Source organism: Onychomys torridus, chromosome 2, assembly GCF_903995425.1.
Source record: "Onychomys torridus chromosome 2, mOncTor1.1, whole genome shotgun sequence".
NCBI lineage: Eukaryota > Metazoa > Chordata > Mammalia > Rodentia > Cricetidae > Onychomys > Onychomys torridus.
In genome coordinates this window covers 101,956,526-101,969,219 of record NC_050444.1, presented here as the reverse complement: position 1 = coordinate 101,969,219, position 12,694 = coordinate 101,956,526, and the positions used below count along the sequence as shown (strand labels likewise).

Sequence of the window (12,694 nt, the reverse complement as noted above, 5' to 3'; positions counted from 1 at the left end):
ACATCCTCTCAACTCTTCAGTACCTCCTCCCCATGTCCCTTCAAGAAAAGAGACTGAGTGAACTGGTTGTATAGTTTAATAGGAGAGTTTATGCTGGTACACAAGAAGCCCTGTGCCATGTTACCCATCAGTGAATTACTCTGTTATTCCCACTTCATTGTTTATTCTCTCAGGATTCATGTATTTAACTGTAGGTTGCTATAGACCTTAGTGATGAACTCTTTTTAAAGTATGTGAGTGGTCAGAGGAATATGTTACATTTGCTGTTTTGAAGATAAAGTGCCTTGCTATAACCAGCGTTTCTGTAGAACACTGTCTACAGAGTATATGTAATTTCTTTCTTCTTCCAATCTCTCAACAGGCACGCTTTGTGCCCTCCCCACCTCCAAATTGCCTCAGTTACCAGTCAGAGGGCAGGCTTGGTGATCAAGACTGGCAAGCACATTTCAAGGTCCCATGCTGTGGGGTTGATCCATCTCAACTTGAGGTATGTTGCTCTTTCCTGTGTCTGTCACTTGAATGTACTCACATGCTTTGGCTGCCCTGTTGAGGTTCCACCTTTTACTGTCTCTCAGCTTCATGCTAGGAAATGAATATGTTTATTTGGTTCCCAACACTTTTTGCCTCTGAAGACCTTGTAAGAAGTAGAATTTTGTGGCAGTTATTTGAATGATTTGACTGAGGTAAACTATCTTCTTTTGTTTCATTCCCTTTGGTTCCCCTCCCTTTTCTTCTCATCCTTTTTAGTTTTAGGGCTGATGTATGATCATCATCTCTGTTTTTAGTAATAGACTTGAAGTATAACATCTATCTATCTCTATCTATCTATCTATCTGTCTGTCTGTCTATCCATCCATCCATCCATCCATCCATCCATCCATCCATCCATCCATCCACAGAGAGGTAGAGAGAAATAGATATATAGATATAGACAATTGCCCATGCTGTGTGTGTACAGACTAAGAGTTTTCACAAGGTAAGCATAACTAGGACACCAGCTGGATGGGCAGATAGCACATTTGTGTTTTCAAAACTGCCAGTCTGCTTGCTTCCAGCTGATGCCCCCACCAGAGACCCTTACCACCCAGATGCCTTCCACTACCAGCTAATTCTTCCCACCTAAAATGTTTTAAATTTGAAACCAATCTGCAAGTTCATTCAAACTTTCTTTGCATCAATGTTTTTCCATTTAAAGTTGTGTATGTGTCTGTGTGTGCTTATGTGTGTTTGTGAGTGTTGGTGTGTGTCTGTGAATGTGTGTTTGTGTGTGTGCATATTTAAAATAGTCTTGGCATTTTGAAACTTCATTCTTGTACTTCACCCTTTATATTTATTTTTTTTAGGTTTGAGAATTACATTTATTGTACTACTATTTTTATTGTATCTCTTTTATGTGTTAACTTTAAAGTGTTGTATTTTTTCAAATAATTGTAAGGTATTGAGCCCATCCCTGTAACGTGGTTCCTTGTGTGCAAGTGAATCTCAGTCTTCCTTCCTGACAGTAATTTAAACTATTATTATGACATTTTTTCTGGTGCTGCCAGCATCTCAGTCTGCAGTTTTTAGAAGGAAGTAAATAAAAAAAAATAATATTGTCTTTACAATCCTGCAACTTCCATGGTCATATGAAAGTAATTCCCCAGTGCACCTCCCTGGCCCAGCCTGCTGGCTTTGCTTTTGTTTTTTGTTTTTGCTCTATCCTTCTCATATTCATTTAAGGAAATAGAGCACTGATTCTTTTAGAAGATTTTCAGTCAATCAAATAAACAAACAAACAAGCACCATCACCTATAGCTGATGGTGGAGAGAAAGCTTTTGTCATTGCTTGTACCCACAGAGAGATTCAAGTCGGAGCAACGTAGTAAAATGTTTGATCTTTTGTAGGCACAAGGTTCATAGTGACCGAAGATGCTTTTTTGAAACATGAATCTTGATTCCAAGGGATTCAGCTATTCCTCAGCATTTTGTAAACTATCTTATCTACTACACCCTACCCAAATCTGTCCATATTCATATTTTCATAGCATCAAAACAACGATAGCACTTGGGTACTTCCTTGAAGTGTGTCATGGAATTGAGTCCCTGATTAGGCTGTCAACAGATGCCGCGTCCCAGTCACTGTTAAACAGGCATCAGTTGGAGAAGTTTCTCTCTTTTGGGCAAAGCTTTTAGGTAATATTTTCCTATGGGGGATGTTAATGTCACTGATTAAAGGGTCTCAAACCTTATACTAGGGGGCTTGTGTTCCTTTTCTGGTAACATAAAGATATTTTTAATGCCTAAGGTCTCCTCTGTCAGTGTTGGTCACCATTTTTCTTCTTTTTTTCGGTACATGGCAGTTATTGTTTCAGTCTTGTGCATTAATGTGGTTGGAGTTCCTGTGAGGTCACATAGGAGTATTTAGTTTCTATAATGGTTTGGCAGAAAACTAACTAAAAAGGAAGGCATGTTTGCACATCTTACTTACAAATTGGCCCATGATCTTGTTCCCTGAAATCTTCATGCTGTTCCAGCTGAAGCTACTATATGTTGAAATGCTCAACCCAGCTTGTCAAAGCCACCCAGCAAAGGCATAGTTATAAATATGACACAGACTCTTGGAGGAGAGAGGTTCAGGGATTGAGACTTCAATCAAAGATGACAACCAGATTTTTTTTTCATTCTCCTCTCTATAAAGATCCTTAAGTGATTTTCAAACTAGCTAATTCATGGACTCTAAACCTAAATTCTTAAAGATTTTAGTAGGGAAAAGCAGAAGAATAGATGCCTATGTAGTTCAGAGCATTTACACACAACACTTGGTTACATTCAGCTGTTGGCATGCATGAATCATCTTTTTGATATTATTTTTTTCTTTTTTCTTTGTTTTATTTTTGAGATAGGATCTCACTATGTAGCTCCTGCATGGTGTGGAACCAGATCAAACTGGCCTTGAACTCACAGAGATCTTCCTGCCTCTGCCTCCCAAGTGCTGGGATTAAAGTTGTGCACCGCCATGTCCCTCCTGCACATGCATCATCTTCTTAGCCTGAATTAAAGATTGCTATGGACATGTTTGGTTCAGTCACCTAACAAATTGAAACAAGAAAAAAAAAGAACTGCTAAATAATCAAATTTTACCAGGTCCCTTAAAATTTGAGCCTGGGGACCCACAATTTCCAGGTGTTACTGCTTGGGAAGGCTTGACTGTTGAAATACGTGGGTGTGGCTATCATCTCTTACAAAGATAGCAGTGAAAAAAGAGTAGCTGGGAATAAGCAAGCAAGGATGGAGGTATGAATATTAGGTGACTCTTAATTGTGAAAATGAGTACCTTTACATTAAAAAAGGTGGTTCATAGAGGCAGGAAGATCCCTGGGAGTTCCAGTTGAGGCCAGGGAGAGCTACATGGTGAGTGCCAGGACAGCTATGTAGAAAGAACCCATCTTAAGTAAAATAAATAGATAGATAGATAGATAAAGTGAAATAAACCAGAAAACAACAAAGATGGATCATCTTAAGAACTACTTTTTAATCTCCCCTCCTTCCCCTTCTCCACAGCATGCACAGATAATATAGTTGGTATTGTTTCTTCTGTGTATGTGTTTGTATAGCCATTGGGTTTATGTTTGTAAGTTTGAAGGGACATGAGCACTCTCCTTTCATCAAATTACATTTGTGCATTAGGGGAAAAGAAGCAGTATAGATAGCTATATAATTAGAAAGCAAACACAAAAATTTGAAATTTGAAAAAAAATGAAATTAGTACTAGTTTTAGTTTTTTCTATTCTTTTATAGTTAGTCAGAATTTTTGCTCCTTAATTTCACCTAGCAAATGAAACTTTGTGCCATGAATTAGGTTTCACAAGGGGAAAGACCGCTGTCAACTTTCTTCCTTAGGAATATGGAAATTTGGGTGGATTATCTGTTCAGAGGACTTTCCCTTTATTAACTCTCTCCTTTTTTTCCACTTAAGACATCTGTTAACATTTCACACAGACCAACAGATGTTGCAAAGCAAGTCCCACACTTTGTTCTCAAGAACAATGACATTTCCTCAATTGCCTGCCCCACCTCTGTGACTGAGTCCAGCCTGCTGCTCCTGCATAATCTGCATATGTTAAGTTATGCACCTTAATGCGTCAGGAACCTAGGCTTCCGAATTATTTTGTATGTTAAAGTTGCATTTGATTCTTGCCTGGTTTACATGGTGCTTTAGAGTTCTGAGAACAAAAAACATTGAAGTTTTCCTTAAGAATGACAGCCTGATTCTCTACATTAAGATTGGATAGCCAGTCAACATCTTTTCCTATCAAATAAATGAATCACAAAAAGCTTGAGTTGTTTTGCCATGAGGAAGTGCTGATTGTCATGCGATGTGGAGCGTCCTTTTTATTATTTTGGCAAGAACAGGGACAGTTTTGTCTTGACAAGCCATTAGATGAATACCAGCGTGTGTCACATGAAAAACCACTGATCTTTAACCCAGCTCTGTACTTAACCAAGCTTTGGAAATGAATAGTGAATAAAAGAAGAGCAAAGGCCAGTACACTGTCATTACAGATTAGATTCTGCTAACAGCTGCTGAACTGAACCCAGAGAATCACAGGTATTGCTCTATAAGCCATTGGAAGTCTTGGGGATGCTTCTTAAATTGTGTACATAAACCATACATTTATTTTATATTTGCTCAGGATTTACATTGTTGCAGTCACAGCTAGGGAGAAAAAGCCCCCAAGTGTTTTCTCAGGGCATGAGAGCCTTAGCACAGAGCTATATCCTTTACATAGCTTCACTGTTCCCAGCCACAGAGTGGCTTTAAGAAAGCAGTGAGTTAAAGAAACTAAATATTAAGAAAAAAAGTAAAGCTGGGCATGGGTGGAGCACACCTTTAATCCTAGCACTGGGGAGGCAGATGCTGGTGGATCTCTTGAAGTCAGCCTGGTCTATATAGTGAGTTCCAGGCAAGCCAAAGCTACATAGTGAGACATTGTCATATATATATGACATGATATGACATATGATATATGAATGAGTTCTTCTTTAACACACACACAGACACACTCTAAACAAACTAGTCTACTCCAAAAGCCCATGCAAACCAGTATTCTTTGACATGGTCCTTCAGTAATTGTGGCTAACTTTTACATCAACATGTAGTTTTTGAGGAAATAGAAGGAAAGACCCGAATCTACCTCATTGCCTAAATATTGAAAAGATAGTAACACTTTAAGCAGCTACTTGTGGGAATTTTTGCTTACAGAGCTAACAGGAAAGAACACACTGTCTTACTCTGTTGGTGGAATTGCACTTGGCCTCCCTGTAGTCTTGTTAGCCCACACTAACTGAAATGCAAATTCTTTGTGAACTAATTGGATCTCATTGAGGGTACTTGCACAGTGTGTAGCTATGTACAAAGGTTTTAAAAAGTAAGAATTTTTTGTAATTACAACTTTTAATTAATCTCCAAATTATTGATACATAGTACAGGTTTAGTATATATGCTTGAATTTTTAAAATATTAATTAGAAACATGACTTATGGCATATTTGATAAGGCTGGACCAGCTAAAAATTCTAGGGACAACTGTTTAATTGTAGCATATATAAACTGAATTTTACTTAATTTTTTTAAATTAAGGTTTAAGATTTAGAGTCTTGAAGCCAGTTGACTGTACTGAAGGCATATTAATAGTGCAGAGTGTTTTTTGTTTCCCCTTTGAACATTTTGAATGTTAAAACATCACCAGCATTTCCAATGCTGTTTCCCCCAATCTTGTTCAGTCTCCTGGTCTTACATTACCACTGGAAAATGCATTTTAGGGTCTTGTGTTTGTATATTGTTGCTGTGTGGTGGTATGAGCTATTCCTAGTCCTACAGATTCTTCAGGGGCTTAAAAACTAGTTGGTGCACTTTGGAGTTTACACAGCCCATCTCTCACTCTCAGCAACTGTGGGCAGAGTCATGTGACCTTTCATACTTGTGATCCCTTAACCTGAAGTACATGACTTAGAAGCAGGGAAAAAGAAAGCAGTCATTGTGAAAATGATGTTTAACTCAGTGGCCTTGTTGTAAATAACTTGGATACAAATTATTCCAGAGAGTTACTCTGTAATCTATAGAGCCAGTGGAAAACCTTAGAATGTATCTTAGCACCTTGGTTTTGTTGTTTGTTTGTTTGTTTGTTTGTTTGTTTGTTTGTGACCTGTGTCTTTAAAATGATTCAAGTCTCTCACTGGCTACAAGACTAATAGGAGATCAAGGAATCTACACTTTCCCTATGGAAATGAATGGCAAGTTCCCATAATATATTTTGGGTATTTCTAGAAGGGTCAGATTTTTATTTTCTAAAACTTATTAAAAAAGAATGATAGAAACTTAAATTTACAAAGCATAACATGTGCTCTAGGTTTGTGCTGCATTTTAACATGTTTATCTGTGGTTAACTCTGGGCTCTTGTCTGTTAGTATAAGAGAACTTTCACTCTGTTTTTAGCTGATCTTAGGAACTAGTTAAGATTCTGTTTGACAGAATCCATCTAGCAGGTACAGTACCCTGTAGTGATCATTGTGATTTTCCTTTTAAATCTTACGAGGCTATCCTGGTGTTTTTAAGGCGTGGCTATGCAGGAATCTTAAGGTAATAGTTATGCTGCAGACCTGTTCAGTTAGACCTTGCAGTCTGCATCCTCTGGGTAGCATTTTGTCAGAGGACTGCTGGCTGGCCAGACCGGATTTGGATGTATTAGCTAGTCAGCCTAATAACCCTGTACAGACTGTATTGATTTTCTAGGAGAGAGTTTATGAACTAAATAAACTTGGGGTTGGTGTCTTAATAAACTGCTTCTCTCAGTCTGTCACATTTAGTTATGGAGCTGTGCAGTTTAGGGGGGAAAAAGGCTAATTCTGTTACAGATTGTTCACAGCAGGGTCTCCAAATTAGCCCTTTGTTTTGTGATGCCACCTTGCTTGGGCTCGAGTTGAGCACATTTCTCAGTTTTGCCCTAATGAGTTGCAACACTGATAATGTGGCTGATGATCTTTCATTGATTTCACTATCACTTGCTTGTCTGGTAATTGATCCGTTGCTGAGCCTCTAGTTAATTATATCGGCTTTGACATGGCCCGGTCCATGGGGAATTTCAAGTCTTGCAGAATAACAGTTTTAATAAAAGAGTCTATTACTGCAGGTGCTTGCTGCTGCATGCCAGTTGATTTTTGTGGTGTGTGTGTGTGTGTGTGTGTGTGTGTGTGTGTGTGTGTGTGTGTGTATGGTGGGTGGGTGGGTGGGATTCGTGGGAAAGAAGAGGATCTCAGAAGTGAGAGAAAAGGGGTGGGGGCTGGAAAAATAGGAAGAGGGAGAGTGAGGAAGTGTGGGGGAACGCTAGGAGAGAGGGAGAGAGCAGGAGAGGCAGAGAGAACACGCAGACAGAGCATACAGCAGTGCTTGAGTGGAGCGAGGAGGAAGCTTGCTATTGACAGTGTCCTTAAGCCTCCCACAAATAACAGCCATTAGTGGGAAGGTCAGGAGCTGAGCAGGCAGCTTGACTGAGGCACTGAGTGCCACTTCAGAAATCAAGAGGCTAGCAAATTTTAGAGGGAGTTAAGTGGGTAATAGCAGGAAAGGTGCAGTCACCGTTGACAATTGACTCATAGGGGCTTTTCCCGCCCTCCCCTGCAAAAGAATATTTTTATTGACCACAGGTGGACTTAATATATTTTAAGGCAACAATTCTTTGGTTTCTTGTTTGTTTCCTTTCAGATATTGAATTTGCTTCTTTTGAGACTTTTTTGTGCTTAATGGTGGTGAACTGGAGGGAAGTTTAACAGAAAAGCTTTCAGGAGATGTCAGTTCTAGAAGGGAAGGCACATTTGTGTCAACACAGTGTACGTTTTCTCATCTTTCCTCATTGTCCACTAATGACACAGGGCTGCCATTGAAGCGCTTTTCTGTTCCTTTTGTTGTTTCTGAGAGGAAGGTTTATTGTTATTCTTTAGTTAAGAAGGAGCAAGCAGAGTGGTACATTTGTCCTCAGTGTTTGTAAGTGGCTGAAGATTAATGGTCCTTACATTTTAAGTTTAGGAAGGATGGCTTTTTCCTGCTGACTACTTTTATGAGATGGCATGAATTTAGCTTTCCATTTTGAAGTTCCAGTGTTTACGTACAGTGGGTTTTGTTCAGTTCTGCTTTTCCATAAATAAGGTAGATTAAATATTATCTAGTAAATAGATGTTTTATCCTAAAACTAGTTTAATTAAAAATATGACCTGCTATCAAGGTTATATTTCATCAGGCAGGGAAACAGAATTTTTCATAGAGATCCTGAATGAAACATGTAGTTTTTATATGCATTACTTTTTGCCTGAAATAGGACAGGTTTTTTTTTTTTTTTTCTTCCTCTTTCTCCTTTTTTATGATTTAAAATGATGCTATGATGGTTTACCTGGGAACTTTAACAAAGGAATGTATTCTACTTGTGAGTTTTTTTTTTTTTAAATGTATTCATTTTTCTCTTTTGCATTCAGCTTCTCCTTACTTAGCCTTCAGTCTGGTAGTTAGTGCCTGGGGTGCTAGACAGTAAGTGATATATATTTATTTTTGCATGTTTAACTGGTAGGTTAACTTGCTTACCCTTTAGAATATAAGGTCAAATCTCTGCACATTATTTTCTCTATGAGCTTATATGTGGTTATAAATAGCTCAGCATGTACTGTGTGACTTGTGGCAGCTATTTTGACAACCAAGTTTATGTTCTCCTCAAGATGACTCCTTGCTTCCAGAGTAATTAAAAATATTTAAGTATCACAGTTTTACAAGTGTTAAAGCAAAGACTTGTGCTGGATATAACATGTTAGAGCAGAAAGCATTGTTGGGGGAAAAAAAATTCCCAGGGAAGGGCCCTGGCTTTCCCTGGCCTTGTGCACAGTGAGTGTGGCATTGCTTGGAGTGTGCACGAGTGTGTATCTCTCTGTGTGTCTGGAGAGAGGTTAGTGCAGGGTGTCATTTGGTGTCTGACAGTGGAACGGTACAGTTGACTCCTAGCTCTGCTATCCAATGACATGCAGTGGCTGAGGGTTTGAAGCTGATGGTTGGGTCTCCAGCGCTGCCTGCACACCTGACAGGCAGCTGTTAAACCACCGAGCAAAGGCAAGCTCGGGGAGTCACAATCTATGCATAAATGATAGGGATATCTGTGCAGAAGGTGCGAAGGAAGCTCTGGCCCCCTCCCTCCCCCAGATCTCCCCCTTCCCAAATGAAATGCACAGTTCAGCCAGCTTCTTAACTACACTATACTCCTGCTACTGGCTGCCAAGAAGCTCAAAAAATCCACCTTCACTTTTCAGTCAGAAGAGGCAGAAGTGGATGTGAGAGAAAGAGACACACAGAGAGACAGAGAGCCAAAGAGGGCAAGAGACTTGACTTTAAGAGACTCCTGTACTGACAACTCCATGCAGTTCGGAACCAGAACGACTGCCGCTGAACCAGGGTTCATGGGGACATGGCAGAACGCTGATACTAACCTCCTGTTCAGAATGTCCCAACAGGTAAGTTACTTTCTTTTTTTTTTTTTTTTAAGAAACATCGAGTTGTTATGTGCCCTTTTCTCCCTACTACTTTTCTTTCTAAATGTTTTAGAAATTTAAAAAAAAAAAAATACCTATTTTTTTTCCCCACAACTGTGTTACTGGAATGTGCACTGTTACTTCATGGCTTCCCTAAGGGCTCCTTAAGGAAAGGGGGGGAAAGGACATTGAAGTTAGAGAAAGCAAAGGCATTTGTTGCAAAGTTTCACAGTGTGCAGCCTGGGTCCTGCGAATCCTTAATTTATTTCTTTGTTTCCCGTTAAAAAAGGGAAAAGCCACTACTCAACAAATGTATCTTTCTGACTGAGTGCAGGACTTGGTCAAAGTGTCTGCCGTCTCGAAGTAGGTCTTGCGGCTGAACAGTCCTAAAACGCGGGCCCCTCGCAGCAGCAGCGGGTCTGACTTCTGCTGTCGAGAGCAGCTGGACTCAGACCTGAGCAAGGCTGTGCAGGCTTCCCTGCCGGCCGGGTCAGCCCGAAGGGCGGGCGGCAGGCTGCACTCGTGCTTGCTGGCGGCCTCGGTGCCGGCTCTCTCCGTGGCTGCGCTCTCCCCGCGCTCCCCCGGCCGGCCGAGCGCGGTGCAGCCCGCTCCGCTCGCCACCCGCCCGCCGCCGGCCGCCCGCCGCCCGCCGCGGTGCACTCACACTCGGCACGGCCCCTGCGTCCTCCCCGAGCCGCTCCTGCTCCTTGCTCAGCCGCAGCCCTGCCCGCAGCTCGGTTGCTGCCCTGCCGGGAGAGCCTCCCGGAGAGCGCCAGGCTAGCGGACGGATAATTAATCACCCGCGGCCGCCCGTACCAAGCGCTCGGTGATTCGCGCCCTGCGCGGCCGGGCTCCTCTTGCACAATTGCTGGCTCTGCGGCTCCACGGGGGAGCGAGGGTAAGAGGAAGCGAAGGGGAAACAACCCAGAAACTTTCCTTTTGGACTGTGCTCAAGTGAGGGAGGGAAGTTCCCTGGTGCCTCCCTCCTAGACACGTCTTGCTTTTCAGAAGCCTACACCAAACCCATACAAAGCAAGAGTTAGTTTATCGTCCACGCAGCACCAAAGTAGTACTGACAAATGCACTGAGATGTTAGATAGATGGCGGTTGTTTAAAGATTGGTTATTGCCCCACTCGTTTAAAAAAATACTGCAATAGCTTTTTAATAGCCCTCTTTTGTATGTAAGAGTTCCCGGAAATTGAATACTTTGGGGTAGATTTAGAAATGTTTGGTAATGAAGTGAAGAAAACCATTTGCAAGGCTGTAAACTGTCACAAGTTTAGAAATAACATTTGCCAAAGACGGTGAATAGAGCCGGGCTCTTGTAACATTTAATTGGTAAACTGTTTTATCAACCAGTTTTACATAGGAGAAATGTATTTGAGTAAGGTGTATTTTGACATCCTGTAGAGGGACCCTGATAACTGCTGATACAGTAAGCTGAGATTTAAATGCAATCAACATAAACCCAGTAAGCAACTCTTTATATGCAGTCCCATTCTTTCGAGTGAAAAGTTCCTTCCTTGTCTAACAGAGATGCCCCTTGTCCTTGCAGAGAGCATTGCCAGGTGTTTTTCTGAAGCACTTCTCTGAGTGGCTCTCTTGTGTTTTCACTAACCTTAGAACCTAATAAAGTGTGCCTCACTTTTAAATTTAGAAATCACCATCGGGTTTTCCTTAACTTAGTGGAGTGTGTATGCATGCTTTGAGAGGTTAGATTGCTTTAGGTTTTTTCTTCTAGTGAAAAAAGGGTTAATAAAACAGATAGTGATCAATTGATAAATGGCTATTGAACCACAGAGATGGTGTTAGATTGCTTCTTTGGCACTAGCCCATTTCCAGGTAAATTTGCATCTAAGGAGACTTTAAGTGGTGAAAAACATTTAAGATTAAAAAAAGTAATAAAAGCAAATTACATGAAAAATAGGTCAGAATTATGAAAATAATTTAAATTTCTCATAGAGGAGTTTATATAACCAGCCTATCATGATGTTTTCTGTGCAGCTGTTTGGGGGTTGATACAGAAATCTGTTTCGTGTGTACCTGTATGAATGCATGTGTATAGTGAATATCAGTGACTGTGAAGAGAATAAACATACAGGGAAGGGATTTATGCGTAATGATGCCTATTAAATAGAATACTACAGCAAAGGCTGAACAATCACAATTTTAAAAAATATTGTGATCAAACTATTTTACTGTGGTTTCTTTATTATTTTGTTGTTGTTTTGATGTAGTTAGTGATACATAGTCTTCTATTGGCTTTCATGGTTACTAAATATTTACCTTCTGTGCATTTTGGAAATCACGTAAAAAGGAGTATGAGTTCACATGTGTGTATGTGTTTTTCTTTCTCTTTCAGGATTATGTAAGCTTAAATTCAAACTGTCTAAATATAAAAGTATGCTGTGCGTATTTAATGTGTTTGTTTTCCTTATGTATAGTTCATCAGCAGTGCTGGTTCAGCGTGTGTGTGTGTGTGTGTGTGTGTGTGTGTGTGTGTGTGTAAAACACTTCCTGAAGTGCTATCTCTTAATGCCAACAATTTTGAGAGATAATAGTTTCAATACCCACATAAGCCAGTTTTTGCTAAACATAAAAGTTTTCCAGTTTAATCAGGTATGCATAATTCTATATATCTAATTTTTAGGACAAAAAAGGCTTTTTGATGATCATTTTAATGTCTAACTAAAAATTTAGCTCAGGAAGTAAATAAAATCCATTAGATACAGTTGTTTTCTACAGTAGGGTAAAAACTAATATCTCATTGACTACTTTGTTAAGGTTGGGCGAGACCGACTAGCAGAGCCAGTGAGAGGTGCGTCAGGACTGAGCTGTGGAGAGCTCACCACATATGGGCTTCAGCTATAGAAAATGTATGTTTGGGAATGTCTCATGGACACTGACGTTTAATAGTCTAGGTCTGTGTCTTCTCAGAGTAAGCTAGGAAGGTAGCTGGAACAGTCTTTACCATGTATCTCACCCGAATGAAGTTAGATGTCCTTAAATGTGAATTTTACCTTCTGTCTAATATTAACAAATGATTTAATGGTCCAGAGACTCAGACTCAATGGAATTAAGTGTGTTCCCCTTAAAGCTTTAGATATGGCTTCTGGACTTCATTTCCCTATCTTACAACATTTTTTCTAAC

At 40.2% G+C, this 12,694-nt stretch overlaps 1 protein-coding gene across 5 annotated transcripts in view; it reads left to right on the top strand.

Annotated features, from left to right (window-relative positions):
* Nucleotides 1-367: 367 nt before the first annotated feature.
* Nucleotides 368-12,694, top strand: part of Bnc2 (basonuclin 2) — a 288,209-nt gene continuing 275,882 nt past the window's right edge. For 3 of the 5 annotated variants that reach the window (XM_036179982.1, XM_036179981.1, XM_036179985.1), the window contains exons 1-2: nucleotides 368-487; nucleotides 9,324-9,524. In XM_036179982.1, coding sequence (XP_036035875.1) covers nucleotides 9,429-9,524 — 96 coding nt within the window. In that variant the 5' untranslated portion in view covers nucleotides 368-487; nucleotides 9,324-9,428. Of the gene's footprint in view, nucleotides 488-9,323; nucleotides 9,525-12,694 lie in introns of those variants that run through there. The other 2 variants (XM_036179983.1, XM_036179984.1) reach the window with 1 other exon arrangement.